The sequence below is a fragment of the Rhinatrema bivittatum genome, chromosome 2, assembly GCF_901001135.1.
Source record: "Rhinatrema bivittatum chromosome 2, aRhiBiv1.1, whole genome shotgun sequence".
NCBI lineage: Eukaryota > Metazoa > Chordata > Amphibia > Gymnophiona > Rhinatrematidae > Rhinatrema > Rhinatrema bivittatum.
This window is the reverse complement of record NC_042616.1, coordinates 13,047,273-13,074,118: the sequence shown is the minus strand read 5'-3', so window position 1 is coordinate 13,074,118 and position 26,846 is coordinate 13,047,273. Positions and strand designations below refer to the sequence as shown.

Genomic DNA, 26,846 nt, shown 5'->3' with positions numbered 1-26,846 from the left:
GCCCCGCTCCCCCCTCCTCACCCTCTGTGATCAGTGACCTCCATCCTGTACCCTCCCAGCACAGCCCCGCTCCCCCATCCTCACCCTCTGTGATCAGTGACCTCCATCCTGTACCCTCCCAGCACAGCCCCGCACCCCCCTCCTCACCCTCTGTGATCAGTGACCCCCATCCTGTACCCTCCCAGCACAGCCCCGCACCCCCCTCCTCACCCTCTGTGATCAGTGACCCCCATCCTGTACCCTCCCAGCACAGCCCCGCTCCCCCCTCCTCACCCTCTGTGATCAGTGACCCCCATCCTGTACCCTCCCAGCACAGCCCCGCTCCCCCTCCCCAGCCTCTGTGATCAGTGACCTCCATCCTGTACACTCCCAGCACAGCCCTGCTCCCCCTCCCCAGCCTCTGTGATCAGTGACCTCCATCCTGTACCCTCCCAGCACAGCCCTGCTCCCCCTCCTCACCCTCTGGGATCAGTGACCCCCATCCTGTACCCTCCCAGCACAGCCCTGCTCCCCCTCCCCAGCCTCTGTGATCAGTGACCTCCTCCATCCTGTACCCTCCCAGCACAGCCCTGCTCCCCCCTCCTCATCCTCTGTGATCAGTGACCTCCCCATCCTGTACCCTCCCAGCACAACCCCGCTCCCCCCTCCTCATCCTCTGTGATCAGTGACCTCCCCATCCTGTACCCTCCCAGCACAGCCCCGCTCCCCCTCCTCACCCTCTGTGATCAGTGACCTCCATCCTGTACCCTCCCAGCACAGCCCTGCTCCCCCTCCTCACCCTCTGTGATCAGTGACCTCCATCCTGTACCCTCCCAGCACAGCCCTGCTCCCCCTCCTCACCCTCTGTGATCAGTGACCTCCATCCTGTACCCTCCCAGCACAGCCCTGCTCCCCTTCCTCACCCTCTGTGATCAGTGACCTCCTCCATCCTGTACCCTCCCAGCACAGCCCTGCTCCCCCTCCTCACCCTCTGTGATCAGTGACCTCCTCCATCCTGTACCCTCCCAGCACAGCCCTGCTCCCCCCTCCTCATCCTCTGTGATCAGTGACCTCCCCATCCTGTACCCTCCCAGCACAGCCCCGCTCCCCCCTCCTCATCCTCTGTGATCAGTGACCTCCCCATCCTGTACCCTCCCAGCACAGCCCCGCTCCCCCTCCTCACCCTCTGTGATCAGTGACCTCCATCCTGTACCCTCCCAGCACAGCCCTGCTCCCCCTCCTCACCCTCTGTGATCAGTGACCTCCATCCTGTACCCTCCCAGCACAGCCCTGTTCCCCCTCCTCACCCTCTGTGATCAGTGACCTCCATCCTGTACCCTCCCAGCACAGCCCCGCTCCCCCTCCTCACCCTCTGTGATCAGTGACCTCCATCCTGTACCCTCCCAGCACAGCCCTGCTCCCCCTCCTCATCCTCTGTGATCAGTGACCTCCCCATCCTGTACCCTCCCAGCACAGCCCCGCTCCCCCTCCTCACCCTCTGTGATCAGTGACCCTCCCCATCCTGTACCCTCCCAGCACAGCCCCGCTCCCCCCTCCTCATCCTCTGTGATCAGTGACCTCCCCATCCTGTACCCTCCCAGCACAGCCCCGCTCCCCCTCCTCACCCTCTGTGATCAGTGACCTCCATCCTGTACCCTCCCAGCACAGCCCTGCTCCCCCTCCTCACCCTCTGTGATCAGTGACCTCCATCCTGTACCCTCCCAGCACAGCCCTGTTCCCCCTCCTCACCCTCTGTGATCAGTGACCTCCTCCATCCTGTACCCTCCCAGCACAGCCCTGCTCCCCGCTCCCAGATCATGCTCCCCATTTCATGGTAACGTCTCAGGGCAGCTCCAGCTCCTGGGTGCAGGTTCCCCCTCCTGCACGGAGGAAGCCGCCAGGGGCCCCTGCTCTGTGCTCGGCTCCGATCCTCCCCCCGATCAGCCTTACCTGCTCGGCAGCGGAAGCTCCCTCCGCCATGCTCCCTCGCTCAGGGGATGGGGGGCCTGCCCCTTCTCTGCTCTCCCCGGCCGTGGGGCTGGATCTCCGGAGGAGGCGGAGACTGCTGGACGGAAACAGGAAGCTGAGCCCGGAGCAGTAGGAAGCCCTCCCGGACGGCAGGGCCCTGCCTGCTTGCATTCCTGGACTACCGGGGCGCTGCTTTTCTCACCCCCGCTGCATGAATGCATGGGTCTGCACTGCTGCTGCCGGGGCTCTGCTGTGCTTTACCCCCGCTGCATGAATGCATGGGTCTGCACTGCTGCTGCCGGGGCTCTGCTGTGCTTTACCCCCGCTGTATGAATGCATGGGTCTGCACTGCTGCTGCCGGGGCTCTGCTGTGCTTTACCCCCGCTGCATGAATGCATGGGTCTGCACTGCTGCTGCCGGGGCTCTGCTGTGCTTTACCCCCGCTGCATGAATGCATGGGTCTGCACTGCTGCTGCCGCCGGGGCTCTGCTGTGCTTTACCCCCGCTGCATGAATGCATGGGTCTGCACTGCTGCTGCCGGGGCTCTGCTGTGCTTTACCCCCGCTGCATGAATGCATGGGTCTGCACTGCTGCTGCTGCTGGGGCACTGCTGTGCTTTACCCCCGCTGCATGAATCTGCTGCTGCTGCCGGGGCCCTGCTGTGCTTTACCCCCGCTGCATGAATGCATGGGTCTGCACTGCTGCTGCCGGGGCTCTGCTGTGCTTTACCCCCGCTGCATGAATGCATGGGTCTGCACTGCTGCTGCTGCTGGGGCACTGCTGTGCTTTACCCCCGCTGCATGAATCTGCACTGCTGCCGGGGCGCTGCTGTGCTTTACCCCCGCTGCATGAATGCATTGGTCTGCACTGCTGCTGCTGCCGGGGCTCTGCTGTGCTTTACCCCCGCTGCATGAATGCATGGGTCTGCACTGCTGGTGCCGCCGGGGCTCTGCTGTGCTTTACCCCCGCTGTATGAATGCATGGGTCTGCACTGCTGCAGGGGCTCTGCTGTGCTTTACCCCCGCTGCATGAATGCATGTGTCTGTACTGCTGCTGCTGCCGGGATGCTGCTGTGCTTTACCCCCGCTGCATGAATGCATGGGTCTGCACTGCTGCTGCTGCCGGGATGCTGCTGTTCTTTACCCCCGCTGCATGAATGCATGGGTCTGCACTGCTGCTGCCGGGGCGCTGCTGTGCTTTACCCCCGCTGCATGAATGCATGGGTCTGCACTGCTGCTGCTGCTGCCGGGGCGCTGCTGTGTTTTACCCCGCTGCATGAATGCATGGGTCTGCTGCTGCTGCTGCTGCCGGGGCACTGCTGTGCTTTACCCCCACTACATGAATGCATTGGTCTGCACTGCTGCTGCCAGGGCTCTGCTGTGCTTTACCCCGCTGCATGAATGCATGGGTCTTCACTGCTGGTGCCGCCGGGGCTCTGCTGTGCTTTACCCCCCGCTGTATGAATGCATGGGTCTGCACTGCTGCTGCTGCAGGGGCTCTGCTGTGCTTTACCCCCGCTGCATGAATGCATGGGTCTGTACTGCTGCTGCTGCCGGGATGCTGCTGTGCTTTACCCCCGCTGCATGAATGCATGGGTCTGCACTGCTGCTGCTGCAGGGGCTCTGCTGTGCTTTACCCCCGCTGCATGAATGCATGGGTCTGTACTGCTGCTGCCGTGATGCTGCTGTGCTTTACCCCCGCTGCATGAATGCATGGGTCTGCACTGCTGCTGCTGCTGGGGCTCTGCTGTGCTTTACCCCCGCTGCATGAATGCATGGGTCTGCACTGCTGCTGCCGCCGGGGCTCTGCTGTGCTTTACCCCCGCTGTATGGATGCATGGGTCTGCACTGCTGCTGCTGCCGGGGCTCTGCTGTGCTTTACCCCCGCTGCATGAATGCATGGGTCTGCACTGCTGCTGCCGTGATGCTGCTGTGCTTTACCCCCGCTGCATGAATGCATGGGTCTGCACTGCTGCTGCTGCCGGGGCTCTGCTGTGCTTTACCCCCGCTGCATGAATGCATGGGTCTGCACTGCTGCTGCCGCCGGGGCTCTGCTGTGCTTTACCCCCGCTGTATGAATGCATGGGTCTGCGCTGCTGCTGCTGCCGCCGGGGCTCTGCTGTGCTTTACCCCCGCTGTATGAATGCATGGGTCTGCACTGCTGCTGCTGCAGGGGCTCTGCTGTGCTTTACCCCCGCTGCATGAATGCATGGGTCTGTACTGCTGCTGCTGCCGGGATGCTGCTGTGCTTTACCCCCGCTGCATGAATGCATGGATCTGCACTGCTGCTGCTGCTGCTGCTGCTGCCGGGGCGCTGCTGTGCTTTACCCCCGCTGCATGAATGCATGGGTCTGCACTGCTGCTGCCGGGGCACTGCTGTGCTTTACCCCCGCTACATGAATGCATTGGTCTGCACTGCTGCTGCCGGGGCTCTGCTGTGCTTTACCCCCGCTGCATGAATGCATGGGTCTGCACTGCTGCTGCCGCCGGGGCTCTGCTGTGCTTTACCCCCGCTGTATGAATGCATGGGTCTGCACTGCTGCTGCTGCAGGGGCTCTGCTGTGCTTTACCCCCGCTGCATGAATGCATGGGTCTGTACTGCTGCTGCCGTGATGCTGCTGTGCTTTACCCCCGCTGCATGAATGCATGGGTCTGCACTGCTGCTGCTGTCGGGGCTCTGCTGTGCTTTACCCCCGCTGCATGAATGCATGGGTCTGCACTGCTGCTGCCGCCGGGGCTCTGCTGTGCTTTACCCCCGCTGTATGAATGCATGGGTCTGCACTGCTGCTGCTGCTGCTGCAGGGGCTCTGCTGTGCTTTACCCCCGCTGCATGAATGCATGGGTCTGTACTGCTGCTGCTGCCGTGATGCTGCTGTGCTTTACCCCCGCTGCATGAATGCATGGGTCTGCACTGCTACTGCTGCCTGGGAGCTGCTGTGCTTTACAAGCACTGCTGTGGTGCCAAACCAGAAAACCCTGCAGAAAAGACACTTGGAGCTCCTATGGTATTAGGACTTTTTGTAATGTGTGCTGGGTGTGAGCTTGGCCCTCAGAAAGCCATAAACAGAATTACCATTACAATATTGTAAACTTCCCCTACCAAAACCCCCTAGCAGCCTTATCTATGAAAAGGCAACATGGCACATATTACACCAGGCCCTACAACACCAATAAAACTCTTATTAGGAAACAAGGCTGCTGTAGATCCGTGCACAGAAATTACATGCCAGCAAATACCTCACCTCCATCACATATGCAGAACACAGAGAGACCCTCACCAAATACAGAATAAAGAGATCAGAAAGTATAAACAGAAACCTGCTGACAAGAGCTGAGCTGCAACCCACAACAAGCAGAGCAACAATGGAAAAACAGAAACATCACCATTCTTCATAAAACATTCAATAATAAAATCAAGAAATATAAAACATCAATCATAATAGCAAAGTCGTATTCATAAAAAGAATATTTCAAACCAGTTAAATAACAGAATATTGAAAATTTCCCAAACACCAAAAATAATTTAAAAAAATCTGATGAATAAAAATCCAATAATTAAAACATATTCTATTCCCCTCCCCATAAAAATATTTCAAAAGAGCAGAATCCTCAAATTACACCCAATAATAACAACTAATAAGGATTTAAAAATCTCCTGCTCTCCATATCTGGGATCTTTTGATTTCCAGTCACCCAGAGATAGTCATGGATTGGGGGAGGGAGGGCCGCACAATTTTATCTTCTCACACACACTCTCACAATTCACACACACACACAAAATAACGCATTCATTCTATCACATACACAGGCTCCCTTTCCCTCATAGATACATTAAGTGTGTATGTGTGCATGCCTGTCAGAGCCTATATTGACACAGGCACACCCAGGCTCTCACAGAGACAAACACACACACGCACACTCTCACAATTCACACACACACACACAGGCTCACACAGCCTCCTGTTGTCGTTAGGCCATGGTGGGATGAACTCTACCATGACCCCGTGGGCTTCCTGTTGTCTTCAGGCCTTGATGGGATGAGTTCCACCAGGGCCCATCAGCCTTCCTGCTTGGGGGGGTGGAGGGCAGCGGAAGCTGTGTGCGACCACGGGAAAGTTGTGCACGAGAAAAGTTGTGGTTCCCTGTTATTCGCGTGCATGCACACGAATAACAGGGAACCCACCTGGTCTCTCGTTTTCAGATGCCGGCGGGTTGAGCTCCGCCAGCGGCCATGGCCTCTCCTGCTGCCGCGGGTCTGATGGCACCCTGGGTATGCCTGCTCTGCAAATGCATGCTAAGGATATAAGAAGTTGGCATACTGGGTCAGACCAAGAGTCCATCAAGCCCTGCATCCTGTTTCCAACAGAGGCCAAAACCAGGCCACAAGTACCTGGCAATTATCCAAACACTAAGAAGATCCCATGCTACTGATGCAATTAATAGCAGTGGCTATTCCCTAAGTAAAATTGATTAATAGCCATTAATGGACTTCTCCTCCAAGAACTTATCCAAACCTTTTCTGAACCCAGCTACCCTAACTGCACTAACCACATCCTCTGGCAACAAATTCCAGAGCTTTATTGTGCGTTGAGTTAAAAAGAATTTTCTCCGATTAGTCTTAAATGTGCTACTTGCTAACTTCATGGAATGCCCCCTAGTCCTTGTATTATCCGAAAGAGTAAATAACCGATTCACATCTACTCGTTCAAGACCTCTCATGATCTTAAAGACCTCTATCATATCCCCCCTCAGCCGTCTCTTCTCCAAGCTGAACAGCCCTAACCTCTTCAGCCTTTCCTCATGGGGGAGCCGTTCCATCCCTTTACCGTGCTGGACCTGCCGTTTTCAATCATTCCTACCATTCCTTTTGTTTTTTCACCGCCACTGTGCACTTACCCAACGATTTCAACATATTGTAATGTCCACAAAGACTGCAAGTTCCTTTTCCTGGGTAGTGACTCCCAGTACAGAGCCCAGCATCTTGTGCCTGCAGTTGGGGTTATTTTGCCCTATGTGCATCACTATATTTTTTCACCTTGCATTTCATCTGCCATTCAGTTGCCCTGTCTCCTATTTGACAGAGTCCTCCTGCAATTCCTTTTAATCAGCTCATGTTTGAACTATTTGCAATAACTTGGTGTCATTTGCAAATCCAATAACCTCACCGGTGGCTCCTTTTTGCAGAGATCAATAATGAATGATTTAAACACTATTGCTCTCAGTACAGAGACCGTAGGCAGGTCATTATTTAACTCTCTCTCTGGGGAAAATTATCCGGCGTATAATATCACAACAGCAATATTATTAAAATGCAATATGACATAACATATAATAATATTCGTAATCACTTAGTAGAAGTGTAAGGAAGAAAGATGAAGACTAAATGAATTCAAAACGACATGAGATAAAAACTGCAGATGCCTTCAACCTAGATGTTGGAAATGAAGAAAGGGGTGCATGGGGTAACCTGCACGGAGGGGCAGTTATTACCCTTAATAGAAGGCATGGGGTAACTTGCACGGAGTGGCAGTTACTACCTTTACCAGAAGGCATGGGGGTAACCTGCACGGAGAGGCAGTTACTACCCTTAACAGAAGGCATGGGGTAACCTGCATGGAGCGGCAGTTATTACCCTTAACAGAAGGCATGGGGTAACCTGCATGGAGCGGCACTTATTACCCTTAATAGAAGGCATGGGGGTAACCTGCACGGAGAGGCAGTTACTACCCTTAACAGAAGGCATGGGGTAACCTGCACGGAGAGGCAGTTACTACCCTTAATAGAAGGCATGGGGGTAACCTGCACGGAGAGCCAGTTATTACCCTTAATAGAAGGCATGGGGTAACGTGCACGGCGCGGCAGTTACTACCCTTACCAGAAGGCATGAGGGTAACCTGCACAGAGACACAGTTACTACCCTTAACAGAAGGCATGGGGGTAACCTGCACGGAGAGGCAGTTACTACCCTTAACAGAAGGCATGGGGTACCCTGCACGGAGAGGCAGTTACTACCCTTAACAGAAGGGATGGGGTAACCTGCACATAGAGGCAGTTACTAGCCTTAACAGAAGGCATGGGGTAACCTGCACGTAGAGGCAGTTATTACCCTTAATAGAAGGCATGGGGGTAACGTGCACGGCGCGGCGGTTACTACCCTTACCAGAAGGCATGAGGGTAACCTGCACAGAGAGACAGTTACTACCCTTAACAGAAGGCATGGGGGTAACCTGCACGGAGAGGCAGTTACTACCCTTAACAGAAGGCATGGGGTACCCTGCACGGAGAGGCAGTTACTACCCTTAACAGAAGGGATGGGGTAACCTGCACATAGAGGCAGTTACTAGCCTTAACAGAAGGCATGGGGTAACCTGCACGTAGAGGCAGTTATTACCCTTAATAGAAGGCATGGGGGTAACCTGCACGGAGAGGCAGTTACTAGCCTTAACAGAAGGCATGGGGTAACCTGCACGTAGAGGCAGTTATTACCCTTAATAGAAGGCATGGGGGTAACCTGCACGGAGAGGCAGTTACTACCCTTAACAGAAGGCATGGGGTAACCTGCACGGACAGGCAGTTACTACCCTTAACAGAAGGCATGGGGTACCCTGCACGGAGAGGCAGTTACTACCCTTAACAGAAGGGATGGGGTAACCTGCACGTAGAGGCAGTTACTAGCCTTAACAGAAGGCATGGGGTAACCTGCATGGAGCGACAGTTACTACCCTTAACAGAAGGCATAGGGGTAACCTGCACGGAGCAGCAGTTACTACCCTTAACAGAAGGCATGGGGTAACCTGCACGGAGGGGCAGTTATTACCCTTAATAGAAGGCATGGGGGTATCCTGCATGGAGCGACAGATACTATCCTTAACAGAAGGCATGGGGGTAATCTGCATGGAGTGTCAGTTACTATCCTTAACAGAAGGCATGGGGTAACCTGCATGGAACGGCATTACTACCCTTAACAGAAGGCATGGGGGTAACCTGCATGGAGTGGCAGTTACTACCCTTAACAGAAGGCATGGGGGTAACCTGCATGGAGTGGCAGTTACTACCCTTAACAGAAGGCATGGGGGTAACCTGCACGGAGCGGCAGTTACTACCCTTAACAGAAGGCATGGGGGTAACCTGCACGGAGCGGCAGTTACTACCCTTAACAGAAGGCATGGGGGTAACCTGCACGGAGCGGCAGTTACTACCATTAACAGAAGGCATGAGGGTAACCTGCATGGAGTGGCAGTTACTACCCTTAACAGAAGGCATGGGGGTAATCTGCACGGAGCGGCAGTTACTAACCTTAACAGAGTGCATCTTCCACTAACCAAAGTCTCTGACTTCCCCAAATTTAAATGTTAAACCAGAAAACATAGCATACAAATTTATTATATCCAATGAGTGTTTGGCGTTAGCTGAGGTTTGCAAATCATAGTAAATATGGATTCCAGGTCCTTAGGTTTGTCTCTGTCCCCAGAGCACTCACAATCTGTGTTTATACCTGAGACAATGGAGGATAAAGTGACATTTCCCAAGGTCACAAGGAGCAGCTCCTTCCGTCTGCTGTCACAAACCTTCCTCGTCATCCTTCATGAGGCCATGGAATGAAAATACGAGAACTCCCAGAAACTGGAGCTGATAATCCTGAGCCCGGTGGCTCTCACTCCCAGCCTGGCACTGGGAGGATCCTCAGAGCTCCGTAAGTACAGAAGAAAGGCAGGAGAGTGCAGGTGAAGGTGTGGGGGAAGGTGCACAGGTGAGATTTATCTGCATTATAGAATGAAACCTCCCCTGCCTCCTAGCCCAGGAGAATCCCCACTGCCCGGGGGCTCTCACTCCCAGCCTGGCACTGGGAGGATACTCAGAGCTCCGTAAGTGCAGAAGAAAGGCAGGAGAGTGCAGGTGAAGGTGTGGGGGAAGGTGCACAGGTGAGATTTATCTGCATTACAGAATGAAACCTCCCCTGCCTCAGAGCCCAGGAGAATCCCCACTGCCCGGGGGCTCTCACTCCCAGCCTGGCACTGGGAGGGTCCTCAGAGCTCCGTAAGTGCAGAAGAAAGGCAGGAGAGTGCAGGTGAAGGTGTGGGTGAAGGTGCACAGGTGAGATTTATCTGCATTACAGAATGAAACCTCCCCTGCCTCCTAACACAGGAGAATCCCCACTGCCCGGGGGCTCTCACTCCCAGCCTGGCACTGGGAGGGTCCTCAGAGCTCCGTAAGTGCAGAAGAAAGGCAGGAGAGTGCAGGTGAAGGTGTGGGGGAAGGTGCACAGGTGAGATTTATCTGCATTACAGGATGAAACCTCCCCTGCCTCAGAGCCCAGGAGAATCCCCACTGCCCGGGGGCTCTCACTCCCAGCCTGGCACTGGGAGGGTCCTCAGAGCTCCGTAAGTACAGAAGAAAGGCAGGAGAGTGCAGGTGAAGGTGTGGGGGAAGGTGCACAGGTGAGATTTATCTGCATTATAGAATGAAACCTCCCCTGCCTCCTAGCCCAGGAGAATCCCCACTGCCCGGGGGCTCTCACTCCCAGCCTGGCACTGGGAGGATACTCAGAGCTCCGTAAGTGCAGAAGAAAGGCAGGAGAGTGCAGGTGAAGGTGTGGGGGAAGGTGCACAGGTGAGATTTATCTGCATTACAGAATGAAACCTCCCCTGCCTCAGAGCCCAGGAGAATCCCCACTGCCCGGGGGCTCTCACTCCCAGCCTGGCACTGGGAGGGTCCTCAGAGCTCCGTAAGTGCAGAAGAAAGGCAGGAGAGTGCAGGTGAAGGTGTGGGTGAAGGTGCACAGGTGAGATTTATCTGCATTACAGAATGAAACCTCCCCTGCCTCCTAACACAGGAGAATCCCCACTGCCCGGGGGCTCTCACTCCAGCCTGGCACTGGGAGGGTCCTCAGAGCTCCGTAAGTGCAGAAGAAAGGCAGGAGAGTGCAGGTGAAGGTGTGGGGGAAGGTGCACAGGTGAGATTTATCTGCATTACAGGATGAAACCTCCCCTGCCTCAGAGCCCAGGAGAATCCCCACTGCCCGGGGGCTCTCACTCCCAGCCTGGCACTGGGAGGGTCCTCAGAGCTCCGTAAGTACAGAAGAAAGGCAGGAGAGTGCAGGTGAAGGTGTGGGGGGAAGGTGCACAGGTGAGATTTATCTGCATTATAGAATGAAACCTCCCCTGCCTCCTAGCCCAGGAGAATCCCCACTGCCCGGGGGCTCTCACTCCCAGCCTGGCACTGGGAGGATCCTCAGAGCTCCGTAAGTGCAGAAGAAAGGCAGGAGAGTGCAGGTGAAGGTGTGGGGGAAGGTGCACAGGTGAGATTTATCTGCATTATAGAATGAAACCTCCCCTGCCTCAGAGCCCAGGAGAATCCCCACTGCCCGGGGGCTCTCACTCCCAGCCTGGCACTGGGAGGATCCTCAGAGCTCCGTAAGTGCAGAAGAAAGGCAGGAGAGTGCAGGTGAAGGTGTGGGGGAAGGTGCACAGGTGAGATTTATCTGCATTACAGAATGAAACCTCCCCTGCCTCAGAGCCCAGGAGAATCCCCACTGCCCGGGGGCTCTCACTCCCAGCCTGGCACTGGGAGGGTCCTCAGAGCTCCGTAAGTGCAGAAGAAAGGCAGGAGAGTGCAGGTGAAGGTGTGGGGGGAAGGTGCACAGGTGAGATTTATCTGCATTACAGAATGAAACCTCCCCTGCCTCCTAACACAGGAGAATCCCCACTGCCCGGGGGCTCTCACTCCCAGCCTGGCACTGGGAGGGTCCTCAGAGCTCCGTAAGTGCAGAAGAAAGGCAGGAGAGTGCAGGTGAAGGTGTGGGGGAAGGTGCACAGGTGAGATTTATCTGCATTATAGAATGAAACCTCCCCTGCCTCCTAGCCCAGGAGAATCCCCACTGCCGGGGGCTCTCACTCCCAGCCTGGCACTGGGAGGGTCCTCAGAGCTCCGTAAGTGCAGAAGAAAGGCAGGAGAGTGCAGGTGAAGGTGTGGGGGAAGGTGCACAGGTGAGATTTATCTGCATTATAGAATGAAACCTCCCCTGCCTCAGAGCCCAGGAGAATTCCCACTGCCCGGGGGCTCTCACTCCCAGCCTGGCACTGGGAGGATCCTCAGAGCTCCGTAAGTGCAGAAGAAAGGCAGGAGAGTGCAGGTGAAGGTGTGGGGGAAGGTGCACAGGTGAGATTTATCTGCATTATAGAATGAAACCTCCCCTGCCTCAGAGCCCAGGAGAATCCCCACTGCCCGGGGGCTCTCGCTCAGGGGGAGGGGGGGAGGTCCCAGTGTCCCTCCCCAGGTGACAGTGATCCCCCCTCCCCCCCAGGTGCTGCCTTGTGGTTCCTCGGCTGAGACTTTTCCTATCCTGCGACAGGAAGAGCCGGAGGGGGGGAGGGGCATTAATAAACATGAGCGCACACTTCCCATTGGTTCCTTGCTCACCCAGCTTTCACTCTGATTGGTGCCTCTCACACGCCTCTAACCCTCATTCATTCCCTGTGCAGCCGCATCTCGGGAATCGCCATTGGTGCCGCACCCTGCCCCTAATCCTCATTGGCTGGTTTCTGAGTCAGTTAGCCTATGAGGAGCTGTGTTATTGGGTACCACTAAACTGCCAAGAGTGCAGATGTACCTACGATCCTATTGGCCAGCTGGCCCCAGTATTTCCCGGTGGAATGACTCCATTCACCCCAGTTAAAGGCAGCTTCTGATTGGCTGATTCACTCCAGGGGCTTCCCGTAACACACAGCCCTATTGGCTCCCCTGTGTCCTGGCTAATGCTCGGGCTTTAGCTCTGCAGGGACTTTTTCTTCTCAGCAGGTGGTGGAAGGACACCCCTGGTTGAGGACAGTCTTTAACGTATTCATGCGTTCACCTTTATCTTTCCTTTCCATTCAATCCCAGTGCAGGCAGTTACAATGCTCTGTGCCTCAGTCATTGCCTGCACCCGGGGGCAGGGGGGGGGCAGAAACTGAGCCGTGCAGCAGGGGCAGGAGAGCCTGCAGGGGCAGCAGATTCACAGCTGGGAGGGAAGAGGGGGAGGGGAGGAGGAGGATTCAGGGCAGGGAATGGAGGGGCAGTGACGGGGAGGGGAGGAGGAGGATTAAGGAAGCAGGACGCAATGGGGGCGTGGAAGACAAGGTAGGCAGGGCTGGGGGGGGGGGGGGGGGGTAGAAAAGGCAGAGCCAGCGCGCTCCGCCCTTCCTCTTCCGCCAGACCCAGCGCAGCTTCATCGTCCTCTCCCCTGCTGCAGCAGCGTTTTTTTTGCAGTTCACCTGAAGGAGGAAGCTTGAGACTCAGGTAGGGAGGAGGGAGATCGGCCGAGGCCGCATTGAATCCATTTCCGGAGCTCAGGCGGCCTTTCAGCCTTAATGTTCCTGGCAGGGCCGGGAGCAGCATTTCAGCTTTTCCCTGGAGCCAGGCATGGCCTTCTCTCCTTCCTTTCGCTTTAGCTGGAGCCTGCAGCTCGGCTCCTGAGCGGAGCTGCCCCGTTCAGCAAAGGGGAGACCTTGTCTGTGCTAAGCCAGCTCCAGAGAGAAAGGAAAGAGAGAGAGGAATTTAGGTTTTGCATTAAAGGGCCTTCGGCCTTACCATGCTAAGGGCCCGCGGTCCTGTATTTATTATTATTATTATAAGCTTAATTGTATTATTATTGCTTATGTTTAAAGGGCCAGCTGCCCACGAAAGTATTTATGTGTTTACATTTTATTGCATCTAAAACATTTGTTTATAGGGACAGCGGCCCCATTGTCATTCTTTTCCCACATATTTATTATTATTTATGGCACCTAAAAGGCCGGCAGCCTGACCTACTATAGAAGATATTTATTTAAAGACTAGCAGCAATATCTATGTCCACCATTCAGCGGGGTTACTTGAAATCCAGGTCATTTTAAAATTGCTCTTGCCCCTTGCAACGGGCCATATGTACTTAAAGTAAATACAGCTAGCAGCGTGTTGTTATAGGGGCAGCGGCCCCATTGTAATGTCCCTGTTATAATCACTAATTAGTATTTAGGGCAGCTAAAAAGGTTAGTGGCCTGTTTATTCTTTTAAGGCCAGGGGCCCTGGTGTAATGGATGTTTGCAGACTATCAGGTCGATACAGTAAAGTGTGCTCCGTCGGAGCGCACTGTCAGCCTGCTCTTGGACGCACGTTTTCCCTTACCCCTTATTCAGTAAGGGGAGGAAAACACGCGGCCCACCCGCGGCACCTAATAGCGCCCTCAACATGCAAATGCATGTTGACGGCCCTATTAGGTATGCGCGCGGGATCCAGTAAGTAAAATGTGCAGCCAAGCCGCACATTTTACTCTAAGAAATTAGCGGCGACCCAAAGGTCGCCGCTAATTTCTTCCGGCGCCAGGAAAGTGCACAGAAAAGCAGTAAAAACTGCTTTTCTGTGCACCCTCCGACTTAATATCATGGCGATATTAAGTCGGAGGTCCCCAAAAGTAAAAAAAAAAGTAAAAATTAAAAAATTAAAAAAATTTGAATTCGGCCCGCGGCTGTCGGGCCGAAAACCGGACGCTCAATTTTGCCAGCGTCCAGTTTCCGAGCCCGTGGCTGTCAGCGGGCTCGAGAACAGACGCCGGCAAAATTGAGCGTCGGCTGTCAAACCCGCTGACAGCCGCTGCTCCTGACAAAAAGGAGGCGCTAGGGACGCGCTAGTGTCCCTAGCGCCTCCTTTTCCCTGTGTCACCTCATTTAAATACTGAATCGCCCGCACTGGCGAAGGGCTGGTGCGCACTCCGGGAGAGCTGGCGTTCGTCCGCTCTCCCACGGTCTTACAGTATCGACCTGTTAATTATGAGTTTGGTATTTCAAGGGTTAGCAATACATAGGTATATATGCTTAAAGGGCCTTCGGCCTGCTACTATTAAATAGCCATCGCATATATGCATGTTGGGGGAGGCAGCACATGGCTGCGGCCATTTTGGTTGGTAGCACTGGGTGACTGTCTGTCTTTATTTAAAGGGCCACTGTCCCGTCCCCCCTTTTGTATAAGGTATCATTTACATTATAATTACTAGCGTCCTGAAAGGACAAAGGCCACAGCAGTGCAGTACACATTACGTGTTTAAAGGGTCAGCGGCCTGTTTGTAGTGCATGTCTTTGTATGCTTGGGAGGGCAGCACATGGCGGCAGCCATTTTGGGGGGCAGCACATGGCGGCAGCCATTATACTGTTGATCATTGTGGGGACTGCACTTGGTACACAGGGCAGCAGCCAGGTTGGGGGGGGGGGGGGGGCAGGGCTTAACGGCTGCCATTCAAGTCATGTGGGCCGCGCTGTGGCCATATGCCCGAGGGTACAAACAGCAGTGGCTTTCAAAAAAAAACAAAAAAACTAAATGATTGTTTATCAATTAATTGTGACTTTGCAATGCAGTAATTGTCAGTCGGAGATGGCGTCTACAAGTCAGCGGTCAGCAGCAGCAGAAGGGTCCTCGGCACATCAACAGGCCCCCCTCGGGGTAGCAGGCTCAAAAGGTTCGGCAGTGAGAAAGACCAAGGTTAAGAACAGGATCATCAAGCCCAAAGCGAGGAAGCAGACCGCAGGGAAGTGCAAGCGCAGAAAGCAGAGGGCATCCAGTACGGCAGCGCCGGCATCCAGTACGGCAGCGCCGGCTGTAAGTGGCATGGATCAGTTGCTGTTGGAAATTAAAGAGCAGGCAGCTGCGCATGGAATGGACTGGGTAAGACAGCGCATGGCGGGGTTTCCGCCTTCATCTTCTCACGGACGGGGCAAAGATGCTTCGTCAGGAGAGCCCGAGTGCTCACCAGGAGACAAACTAGTGCAGGATATAACAGCGCTCTCCTCAGCTCCGCAGGGTCGGCTGTCAGCGTCACGCAAGAGGCACGCCAAATCACGGCAGCTGAGGGCATTGGCGAACAAGAAAAGGCGTCCTGTGGGCCCCAGAAACGCTATTAATGGGCCCCGATGCCTCGCTGGGGCGTCCAGGGCGGTCTTTGGTTTCGGGGAAGCTTCGACGGCCCCCGACCCATTGGCTACAGCTTCCACGGCTCCTAGCGCAGAGGCTGCTTCCAATGACATGGGACGAGGTGAGCCCCAGAACTGCGATACTTCCTCGTCATCTGACTGCAGTGATACCGAATGGGCCTTAGCCAAGTCACTTTGCTCTTTTTTCCGTTCCCTCCAAAGAAGGAAGAACGCGAGGCCAAGAGCTTCAGCAGCGGTAGCCTGGGGTCCTCGGCCTGTGCGTGAGCCGGAGCGTAGTGGGCAAGTGGTCACTGAGGCAGAGAGAGTCCCTATCACTCGGGCCACCCCTTACCTGTCAACCCCACCCTCTATTCCGGTGCTGCAATCACCAGCTAACAGTGTGCCAACCTGGGTGCCCGCTCAGCCGCCAGTAGACGTCTACCCCCCCTTAGCCCCTGCCATTTTGGCTTCCCAAAATCCAGCGCCACAGGTAGCGAACAATGTTCTAGGTGGGGTCACATCCTTGGCAGACAGTGTGCCGGCCGCAATTAAGGAAAGAATATGGAAGCGGGAGTATATTGATATATTTTCGCTCCTTATTACGGATGTGGAAGTTGAGCCAGAGAAAGGGGAGTCAAGTGAGGTGAAAGAAGAGAGACCCAGGGTGGACAAGAACATTCAGAACTGGGTCAGGGCCTTCCACGTCTTCATGTCCGTGATTGTGGAACGCGAGCCGGAACACTATCCCGTTCTCATAAGATACATGGACACCATCATGACAGCGCAGAGACGGGGAGGTTGGGCTTGGCTGAACTATGACATTCATTTTCGGAAGAGCATGGCCCATAACCCCGCTGTCTCTTGGCAGCACAGATCGATGGACCTGTGGTTGGATGAGATGACCCTACAGAAGCCCTCATGGGCGGAGAGAGCGGGGCCATCCTACAGCTATGCGAGAGAGAGAGGTCCATTTCAGGGTGCGGGGAGGTGGGAAATCTGCAAACAGTTCAACGCTGGTCACTGCAAGTGGAAAAACTGCAAGTTAAGTCACATCTGCTCCACCTGCGGTTTCGGTTCCCACCCGGCCATTCAGTGTCGCACCTCCAGGGACCACAGACCCTCGCCGCGTCAACAGCCAAGAGGGAAGATGGGGCGATTGGAACAAAGGTTCCCGACTTCCAGGGTCGGGGCGCCGGACGTTATGGCTTGTGCTAAGGGGCACGCCCCTTGGCTCGTACGGCCAAGGGATGTGCCCTCGCGTCAGCTGACTTATGTACTTACCACATAGAAGGGGGGGCTCTCTGGTCACTAATTTAGTTACGAGTTGTTATGCAGTCTTGTAGAGTTATGATGATATTGATATGTTTTGCTAATTGCTGATTATTCAATGTCTGTGGGCTGCGGCCATCTTTGTACAATCAATAAAATCTGCTTTTCGGAAGAAGTTATGTAAATGTGCAGTATTTGGGAAGTGGGGGAGGGAGGGAAAACGCAGCCTTCACACTGCCCCACATTAAGGGCAGGGAATGGAGGGGCAGTGCCAGTGATGGAGGAAATGGCAGAGGGAGGAGCACTGATGGCTGCAGGGCAGCAGATTCACAGCTGGAAAGGAAGAGGACTAGGGATAGAGGGGAGGGGAGAAGGAGGATTCAGAGCAGGGAATGGAGGGGCAGAGGGAGGAGCACTGATGGCTGCAGGGGCAGCAGCTTCACAGCTGGAAGGGAAGAGGACTAGGGATAGAGGGGAGGGGAGAAGGAGGATTCAGGGCAGGGAATGGAGGGGCAGTGGCAGAGGGAGGAGCACTGATGGCTGCAGGGGCAGCAGCTTCACAGCTGGAAGGGAAGAGGACTAGGGTTAGAGGAGGAGGGGAGAAGGAGGATTCAGGGCAGGGAATGGAGGGCCAGTGCCGGTGATGGAGGAAATGGCAGAGGGAGGAGCACTGATGGCTGCAGGGGCAGCAGATTCACAGCTGGGAGGGAAGAGGACTAGGGCTAGAGGGGAGGGGAGGGGAGGAGGAGGATTCAGGGCAGGGAATGGAGGGCCAGTGCCGGTGATGGAGGAAATGGCAGAGGGAGGAGCACTGATGGCTGCAGGGGCAGCAGATTCACATCTGGGAGGGAAGAGGACTAGGGCTAGAGGGGAGGGGAGAAGGAGGATTCAGGGCAGGGAATGGAGGGCCAGTGCCGGTGATGGAGGAAATGGCAGAGGGAGGAGCACTGATGGCTGCAGGGCAGCAGATTCACAGCTGGGAGGGAAGAGGACTAGGGCTAGAGGGGAGGGGAGGAGGAGGATTCAGGGCAGGGAATGGAGGGCCAGTGCGGGTGATGGAGGAAATGGCAGAGGGAGGAGCACTGATGGCTGCAGGGGCAGCAGATTCACATCTGGGAGGGAAGAGGACTAGGGCTGGAGGGGAGGAGAAGGATTCAGGGCAGGGAATGGAGGGGCAGTGCGGGTGATGGAGGAAATGGCAGAGGGAGGAGCACTGATGGCTGCAGGGGCAGCAGATTCACAGCTGGGAGGGAAGAGGACTAGGGCTAGAGGGGAGGAGGAGGATTCAGGGCAGGGAATGGAGGGGCAGTGCGGGTGATGGAGGAAATGGCAGAGGGAGGAGCACTGATGGCTGCAGGGGCAGCAGATTCACAGCTGGGAGGGAAGAGGACTAGGGAGGGGAGGGGGGAAGGAGGATTCAGGGCAGGGAATGGAGGGGCAGTGCGGGTGATGGAGGAAATGGCAGAGGGAGGAGCACTGATGGCTGCTGGGAGGGAAGAGGACTAGGGAGGGGAGGGGGGAAGGAGGATTCAGGGCAGGGAATGGAGGGCCAATGCCGGTGATGGAGGAAATGGCAGAGGGAGGAGCACTGATGGCTGCAGGGGCAGCAGCTTCACAGCTGGAAGGGAAGAGGACTAGGGATAGAGGGGAGGGGAGAAGGAGGATTCAGGGCAGGGAATGGAGGGGCAGTGGCAGTGATGGAGGAAATGGTAGAGGGAGGAGCACTGATGGCTGCAGGGGCAGCAGATTCACAGCTGGGAGGGAAGAGGACTAGGGTTAGAGGAGGAGGAGGAGGATTCAGGGCAGGGAATGGAGGGCCAGTGCCGGTGATAGAGGAAATGGCAGAGGGAGGAGCACTGATGGCTGCAGGGGCAGCAGATTCACAGCTGGGAGGGAAGAGGACTAGGGCTAGAGGGGAGGGGAGGAGGAGGATTCAGGGCAGGGAATGGAGGGCCAGTGCTGGTGATGGAGGAAATGGCAGAGGGAGGAGCACTGATGGCTGCAGGGGCAGCAGATTCACATCTGGGAGGGAAGAGGGCTAGAGGGGAGGGGAGAAGGAGGATTCAGGGCAGGGAATGGAGGGCCAGTGCCGGTGATGGAGGAAATGGCAGAGGGAGGAGCACTGATGGCTGCAGGGGCAGCAGATTCACAGCTGGGAGGGAAGAGGACTAGGGCTAGAGGGGAGGAGGAGGATTCAGGGCAGGGAATGGAGGGCCAGTGCGGGTGATGGAGGAAATGGCAGAGGGAGGAGCACTGATGGCTGCAGGGGCAGCAGATTCACAGCTGGGAGGGAAGAGGACTAGGGCTGGAGGGGAGGAGAAGGATTCAGGGCAGGGAATGGAGGGGCAGTGCGGGTGATGGAGGAAATGGCAGAGGGAGGAGCACTGATGGCTGCTGGGAGGGAAGAGGGGGAGGAGGAGAAGGAGGATTAAGGAAGCAGGACACAATGGGGGCGTGGAAGACAAGGTAGGCAGGGCTAGGGCTGGGGGGGAGGGGTAGAAAAGGCAGAGCCAGCGTGCTCAGCCCTCCCTCTCTCTTCGGCCAGACCCAGCGCAGCTTCATCTTCATCAGCGGGGCTTCCTCTCCCCTGGTGCAGCATTGAGAAACAGAGCAGCATTTTTTGCAGTTCACCTGAAGGAGGAAGCTTGAGACTCAGGTAGGGAGGAGGGAGATGGGCAGAAGCCGCATTGAATCCATTTCCGGAGCTCAGGCGGCCTTTCAGCCTTAATGTTCCTGGCAGGGCCGGGAGCCGCATTTCAGCTTTTCCCTGGAGCCAGGCATGGCCTTCTCTCCTTCCTTTCGCTTTAGCTGGAGCCTTCAGCTCGGCTCCTGAGCGGAGCTGCCCCGTTCAGCAAAGGGGAGACCTTGTCTGTGCTAAGCCAGCTCCAGAGAGAAAGGAAAGAGAGAGAGGAATTTAGGTTTTGCATTAAAGGGCCTTCGGCCTTACCATGCTAAGGGCCCGCGGTCCTGTATTTATTATTATTATTATAAGCTTAATTGTATTATTATTGCTTATGTTTAAAGGGCCAGCTGCCCACGAAAGTATTTATGTGTTTACATTTTATTGCATCTAAAACATTTGTTTATAGGGACAGCGGCCCCATTGTCATTCTTTTCCCACATATTTATTATTATTTATGGCACCTAAAAGGCCGGCAGCCTGACCTACTATAGAAGATATTTATTGAAAGACTAGCAGCAATATCTATGTCCACCATTCAGTGGGGTTACTTGAAATCCAGGTCATTTTAAATTGCACTTGCCCCTTGCAAAGGGCCATATGTACTTAAATTTATTTCAGCTAGCAGCGTGTTGTTATAGGGCCTGCGGCTCCATTGTAATGTCCCTGTTATAATCACTAATTAGTATTTAGGGCAGCTAAAAAGGTTAGTGGCCTGTTTATTCTTTTAAGGCCAGGGGCCCTGGTGTAATGGATGTTTGCATACTTAATTATGAGTTTGGTATTTCAAGGGTTAGCAATACATAGGTATATATGCTTAAAGGGCCTTCGGCCTGCTACTATTAAATAGCCATCGCATATATGCATGTTGGGGGGGGGGGGGGGCAGCACATGGCTGCGGCCATTTTGGTTGGTAGCACTGGGTGACGGTCTTTATTTAAAGGGCCACTGTCCGTCCGTCCCCTTTTGTATAAGGTATCATTTACATTATAATTACTAGCGTCCTGAAAGGACAAAGGCCACAGCAGTGCAGTACACATTATGTGTTTAAAGGGTCAGCGGCCTGTTTGCAGTGCATGTCTTTGTATGCTTGGGGGGCAGCACATGGCGGCAGCCATTTTGGGGGGCAGCACATGGCGGCAGCCATTTTGGGGGGCAGCACATGGCGGCGGCCATTATACTGTTGATCATTTTGGGGACTGCACTTCGAACACAGGGCAGCAGCCAGGTTGGGGGGGTGGGGCAGGGCTTAACGGCTGCCATTCAAGTCATGTGGGCCGCGCTGTGGCCATATGCCTGAGGGTACAAACAGCAGTGGCTTTCAAAAAAAAACAAAAACTAAATGATTGTTTATCAATTAATTGTGACTTTGCAATGCAGTAATTGTCAGTCGGAGATGGCGTCTACAAGTCAGCGGTCAGCAGCGGCAGAAGGGTCCTCGGCACATCAACAGGCCCCCCTCGGGGTAGCAGGCTCAAAAGGTTCGGCAGTGAGAAAGACCAAGGTTAAGAACAGGATCAAGCCCAAAGCGAGGAAGCAGACCGCAAGGAAGTGCAAAGCGCAGAAAGCAGAGGGCATCCAGTATGGCAGCGCCGGCATCCAGTACGGCAGCGCCGGCTGTAAGTGACATGGATCAGTTTGCTGTTGGAAATTAAAGAGCAGGCAGCTGCGCATGGAATGGACTGGGTAAGACAGCGCATGCGGGGTTTCCGCCTTCATCTTCTCACGGACGGGGCAAAGATGCTTCGTCAGGAGAGCCCGAGTGCTCACCAGGAGACAAACTAGTGCAGGATATAACAACGCTCTCCTCAGCTCCGCAGGGTCAGCTGTCAGCGTCACGCAAGAGGCGCGCCAAATCACGGCAGCTGAGGGCATTAGCGAACAAGAAAAGGCGTCCTGTGGGCCCCAGAAAAGCTATAAATGGGCCCCGATGCCTCGCTGGGGCGTCCAGGGCGGTCTTTGGTTTCGGGGAAGCTTCGACGTCCCCCGACCCATTGGCTACAGCTTCCATGGCTCCTAGCGCAGAGGTTGCTTCCTATGACATGGGACGAGGTGAGCCCCAGAACTGCGATCCTTCCTCGTCATCTGACTGCAGTGATACCGAAAGGGCTTTGGCCAAGACACTTTGCTCTTTTTTCCGTTCCCTCCAAAGAAGGAAGAACGCGAGGCCAAGTGCTTCGGCAGCGGTAGTCTGGGGTCCTCAGCCTGTGAGTGAGCCGGAGCGTAGTGGGCAAGTGGTCACTGAGGCAGAGAGTGTCCCTATCACTCAGGCCACCCCTTACCTGTCAACCCCACCCTCTATTCCGGTGCTGCAATCACCAGCTAAACAGTGTGGCCAACCTCGGTGCCCGCTCCTCAGCCGCCAGTAGAACGTCCACCCCCCCTTAGCCCCTGCCATTTTGGCTTCCCAAAATCCAGCGCCACAGGTAGCGAACGATGTTCTAGGTGGGGTCACATCCTTGGCACACAGTGTGCCGGCCACAATTAAGGAAAGAATATGGAAGCGGGAGTATATTGATATATTTTCGCTCCTTATTGCGGATGTGGAAGTTGAGCCAGAGAAAGGGGGGGTCAAGTGAGGTGAAAGAAGAGAGACCCAACGTGGACAAGAACATTCAGAACTGGGTCAGGGCCTTCCACGTCTTCATGTCCGTGATTGTGGAACGCGAGCCGGAACACTCTCCCGTTCTCATAAGATACATGGACACCATCATGACAGCGCAGAGACGGGGAGGTTGGGCTTGGCTGAACTACGACGTTCGTTTTCGGAAGAGCATGGCCCATAACCCCGCCGTCTCTTGGCAGCACAGATTGATGGACCTGTGGTTGGATGAGATGACCCTACAGAAGCCCTCATGGGCGGAGAGAGCGGGTGCATCCTACAGCTATGCGAGAGAGAGAGGTCCATTTCAGGGTGCGGGGAGGTGGGAAATCTGCAAACAGTTCAACGCTGGTCACTGCAAGTGGAAAAACTGCAAGTTCAGTCACATCTGCTCCACCTGCGGTTTCAGTTCCCACCCGGCCATTCAGTGTCGCACCTCCAGGGACCACAGACCCTCGACACTTCAACAGCCAAGAGGGAAGATGGGGCGATTGGAACAAAGGTTCCCGACTTCCACAGTCGGGGCGCCGGACACTATGGCTTGTGCTAAGGGGCACGCCCCTTGGCTCGTACGGCCAAGGGATGTGCCCCTGCGTCAGCTGACTTATGTACTTACCACATAGAAGGGGGGGCGGCTCGCTGGTCACTAATTTAGTTACGAGTTGTTATGCAGTCTTGTAGAGTTATGATGATATTGATATGTTTTGCTAATTGCTGATTATTCAATGTCTATGGGCTGCGGCCATCTTTGTACAATCAATAAAATCTGCTTTTCAGAAGAAGTTATGTAAATGTGCAGTATTTGGGAAGTGGGGGGAGGGAGGGAAAACGCAGCCTTTACACTGCCCCACATTAAGGGCAGGGAATGGAGGGCCAGTGCCGGTGATGGAGGAAACGGCAGAGGGAGGAGCACTGATGGCTGCAGGGGCAGCAGCTTCACAGCTGGAAGGGAAGAGGACTAGGGATAGAGGGGAGGGGAGGGAGAAGGAGGATTCAGGGCAGGGAATGGAGGGCCAGTGCCGGTGATGGAGGAAATGGCAGAGGGAGGAGCACTGATGGCTGCAGGGGCAGCAGCTTCACAGCTGGGAGGGAAGAGGACTAGGGATAGAGGGGAGGGGGGGAAGGAAGAGTTCAGGGCAGGGAATGGAGGGGCAGTGACAGTGATAGAGGAAATGGCAGAGGGGGAGCACTGATGGCTGCAGGGGCAGCAGCTTCACAGCTGGAAGGGAAGAGGACTAGGGATAGAGGGGAGGGGGAGGAGAGAAGGAGGATTAAGGGCAGGGAATGGAGGGGCAGTGACAGTGATGGAGGAAACGGCAGAGGGAGGAGCACTGATGGTTGCAGGGGCAGCAACTTCACAGCAGGGCAGGCGAGGAGTTGCCGGGGATGTTAAAGGTGCAATCAGTGAATCTTTCCTGCAGGGGGCACCGTGGGGCAGTTCTGCTGCTAAGTGCAGGAGCCATGAGGTGTAAATGCCGCGCCGCTGGTGATGTCATCTTTTGGCGCCGCAGCCAGGATCCCAGCCTGGATGTCAGAGAGGCAAAGGGAGCGGCGGGAGGACGGCGGCCCCACACGCGGGAATTTCTTGTGTCCTTGTTAAGTTTTCAATATTGCAGGCGTCTGCTTTTTGGAAATATTTTACTGATTTTGGAACCTTTGAAAGAAACGTTACGAGTTTCATATGAATGTTCTGTTGCTGTTTTGAATATGAATTTGCAAGTGATTTTTTCCCCCTTTTTCATGTCCAGTGTTATTATAAATACTTCATTTGTAGATGTGTGCGGGGGGGGGGGGGGGGGGGTTTTGGGGGCTGGGCACCAGCTGTAAGGTTCACCTGTAGGGTGCTGGGGATCCTTGCACCACCCCATTCCCCCAGCCCTCACTTGGGAAGCAGGTGGGTAGGGTTAGCGGGAATGTAACCGGGTCGCCAGCTTCCTGGAAATATCCCTCTCTCTGCCGTGCCGCTGGGAAACCTGACCCTGCCTCCCCCTTCCCCGGGACGAGACTCCAAGGGCCACGCACCCCATTGCCCTCTCCCTGCCTTGACCTGCACGCGACTCGGGGGTGCCCTGTTTCCTCACCTCAGGCCGCCCCCGAGTTTCACGGCGCGCCCTCCAGAATTGTACGCAGGTCTCACAAAAGACTTGTAAAGGGGCAAGATCACCTGCGCGTTTTCTCTGCTGACCATTCCTCCCCCTGTGCGCCCGGGCAGTTTAATTCCCGGCTCTGCCACTCCTTGTGCGGCCTGAATCAGGGACGGAGATGGCAGGGAGGAAGCCGCCGGCTCTGAGGGGGAAGGAGACCGGCTCGATCCATTTCTGGGTACGGAAGAGATCTCCGACCCTCTGCCAATCTACCATCCCCACCTACTGCAGGGGTAGCGCCAGAAACCACCAGCCCTGTCAGAGTGGTTATGCCCCCTTGATAGATCCTGAAAGTTCGGAGTCCATGGGACACCCGAAAATAAAGTTTATTAGGGGTGAAACATAAACCCACACGCGCCTGGAAATAAAATATTTCAGAAGACAGGGGACCCATTCTTTGTACAGCAGAATGCACTTTAATTACTGAGAGACGGTTGGGGAAGGAGGCAGACACCAGCGGCCCCCAAGGCTTGGTGCCTATCGGAGTCTTCCAGATCCATTTTCTGCCTCCTCTTATTTGTGTTTTCTATGTGTCTGGACCGGATTGTAAACTGCCTGGAGCAGGGATTGTCTCTTACGTACATCAGGACAGCGCTGCACGCATCCAGTAGTGCCTCAGAAATTGTTAGTAATCATCATAATATTTCCATTGCCCAGAAGGATCCAAGTACAGGAATTCATGCTGTGCTTGCATCTCGTGATGCAACCTAGGAGAAGCATTCACAAGCCACAAGCAGTGCAAATGCTGGGGCCACAATTAACTCTATTGTACAGGATCTCCAAGGGACGCCCATACGTTTCGTGCACCGCTCAAAGTGCTGCATTTAGCTTTGCAGATCTCAATGGACTGGGCCTGTGAGAGTTTTGCAATCAGCAGGAGGGGATTCCTTTCATCCTAACCTAGATGAGATTGATCAGAAGGCAGGGAAAGGCTTCCGCACCCAGGGAATCCCGTCCTGCTGGAAAGTGTTCGCCTCCGATTTCTGCATTTATTGTGCATTTGGGTCCTGCGTTTTCAGTGCTGGCAGAAAAGCGAGTTACATTCGAGTAGATTAAGTCTGTTCCCGGTCCCAGGCGCTTCTGATCAGAGGCAACGGAGCCTGATGTGACTCAGCCAAGGTCACAGGCAGTGTGAGGGGCGATTGGCTGATCTGGTTTGCTGCAGTTTGGATTTAGGATGTTGGTAAATGTAATTTTAATGCAATAACTATGCAGGGATAACGGGGGCTGTGGGCCAGCGTTAATTGCCGAGGGTAAAAATGTGCACGAGGGGTGCACCTTCTTATTGAATCGGGAGAAAATAGCTAATAGTCTCCCCGTGCATTTGCATGTGATGAGAGCTATTAGCGTCCGGGGGGATGCGCGTTTTCCACACGTTAATCCCCTATAAGGGGTGGTGGACGCACATCTAAAAACGGCTTCCAGCCGCGGTTAACCAGTGCGCTCGGCTGCCCACACTGTAACTCCTCAGCCTGCTCATTAGGAGAAAGCCAAGCTCTCTGAAAATCAAATAAATGATAAAAGGAGATCTTGCGCCTTTAGCTGAAGGGGGAGGGCGATAGATATTGAGAAACCTAATGGAGGCGCAGGTATTTGAAGCTTGATCCATAAAGTAGTTGTTTAGTTGGTGAATACTTTGTTAATTAGTTTGCTGCGTTGTTCTTTCAGCTTGATTGGATTGCCCGTAGACCCGTTGTTAAAAAGTTCCCCTAATAAAACCTATTAAAAAGCAGACTTGTGTGCATAAGACGCTGCTTGGGGCAGGATTGCTTCTCCTTGCAAGTTCAGGCCTCGCTGGTGCCTGCTGAGCACAGACAGAGTCCTAGCTCCAGGGTGAGGCTTGCTACGTTTATGTACAGCTCAGATCATGGGCAGTAAAACTGGGAAGCTGTCACAGGACCCGGGAAGTGCCATATTCAGAAAGCATCACTGCTCTCACACTGCTGCCGTTACAGGTGGCTTCTGGGCGAGGCCCTCCTCCTCCTCAGCAGACGAGTCACTGGCTTGGTATCTCCCAGCTCAGTGGGGTAAGGTAACTTTTTAACCTGCTTGTCTCCTGCAGAGAGACAATGGACTGCCAGGCGCGGGATGGGTTCTTCCAGTAGTTACGGCCTGGTCAGGTTTACAGCAGCTCAGCAGAGAAAACATCTCGAGCTGCTTATGCCACGGTCGCTCTTCAATAAAGGAGCGTGTTAAAAAGCGACTGTCCAAGCGTGTAGACAGATGGACTCAGGACCAATGGGTATAGTGTACTCCTGATAGCAGTTGGGAGACGGATCAGATTTC

General features: G+C 54.8%; 2 protein-coding genes across 6 annotated transcripts in view; one reads left to right on the top strand and one right to left on the bottom strand.

The window, feature by feature from the left end:
- Positions 1 to 10,800, bottom strand: part of LOC115083562 (gastrula zinc finger protein XlCGF7.1-like) — a 39,628-nt gene extending 28,828 nt beyond the window's left edge. For 4 of the 5 annotated variants that reach the window (XM_029587457.1, XM_029587459.1, XM_029587460.1 and 1 more), the window contains exon 1: positions 1,930 to 2,022. In XM_029587457.1, coding sequence (XP_029443317.1) covers positions 1,930 to 1,959 — 30 coding nt within the window. In that variant the 5' untranslated portion in view covers positions 1,960 to 2,022. Of the gene's footprint in view, positions 1 to 1,929; positions 2,023 to 9,441 lie in introns of those variants that run through there. The other variant, XM_029587458.1, reaches the window with a different exon arrangement.
- Positions 10,801 to 13,105: 2,305 nt separating this feature from the next.
- On the top strand, positions 13,106 to 17,309 carry LOC115083560. The gene is made up of 2 exons (XM_029587455.1): positions 13,106 to 13,223; positions 15,314 to 17,309. Exon 2 carries the CDS (start codon positions 15,330 to 15,332, stop codon positions 17,151 to 17,153), a length of 1,824 nt encoding a protein of 607 aa, XP_029443315.1. The 5' UTR covers positions 13,106 to 13,223; positions 15,314 to 15,329; the 3' UTR covers positions 17,154 to 17,309.
- Positions 17,310 to 26,846: the final 9,537 nt, after the last annotated feature.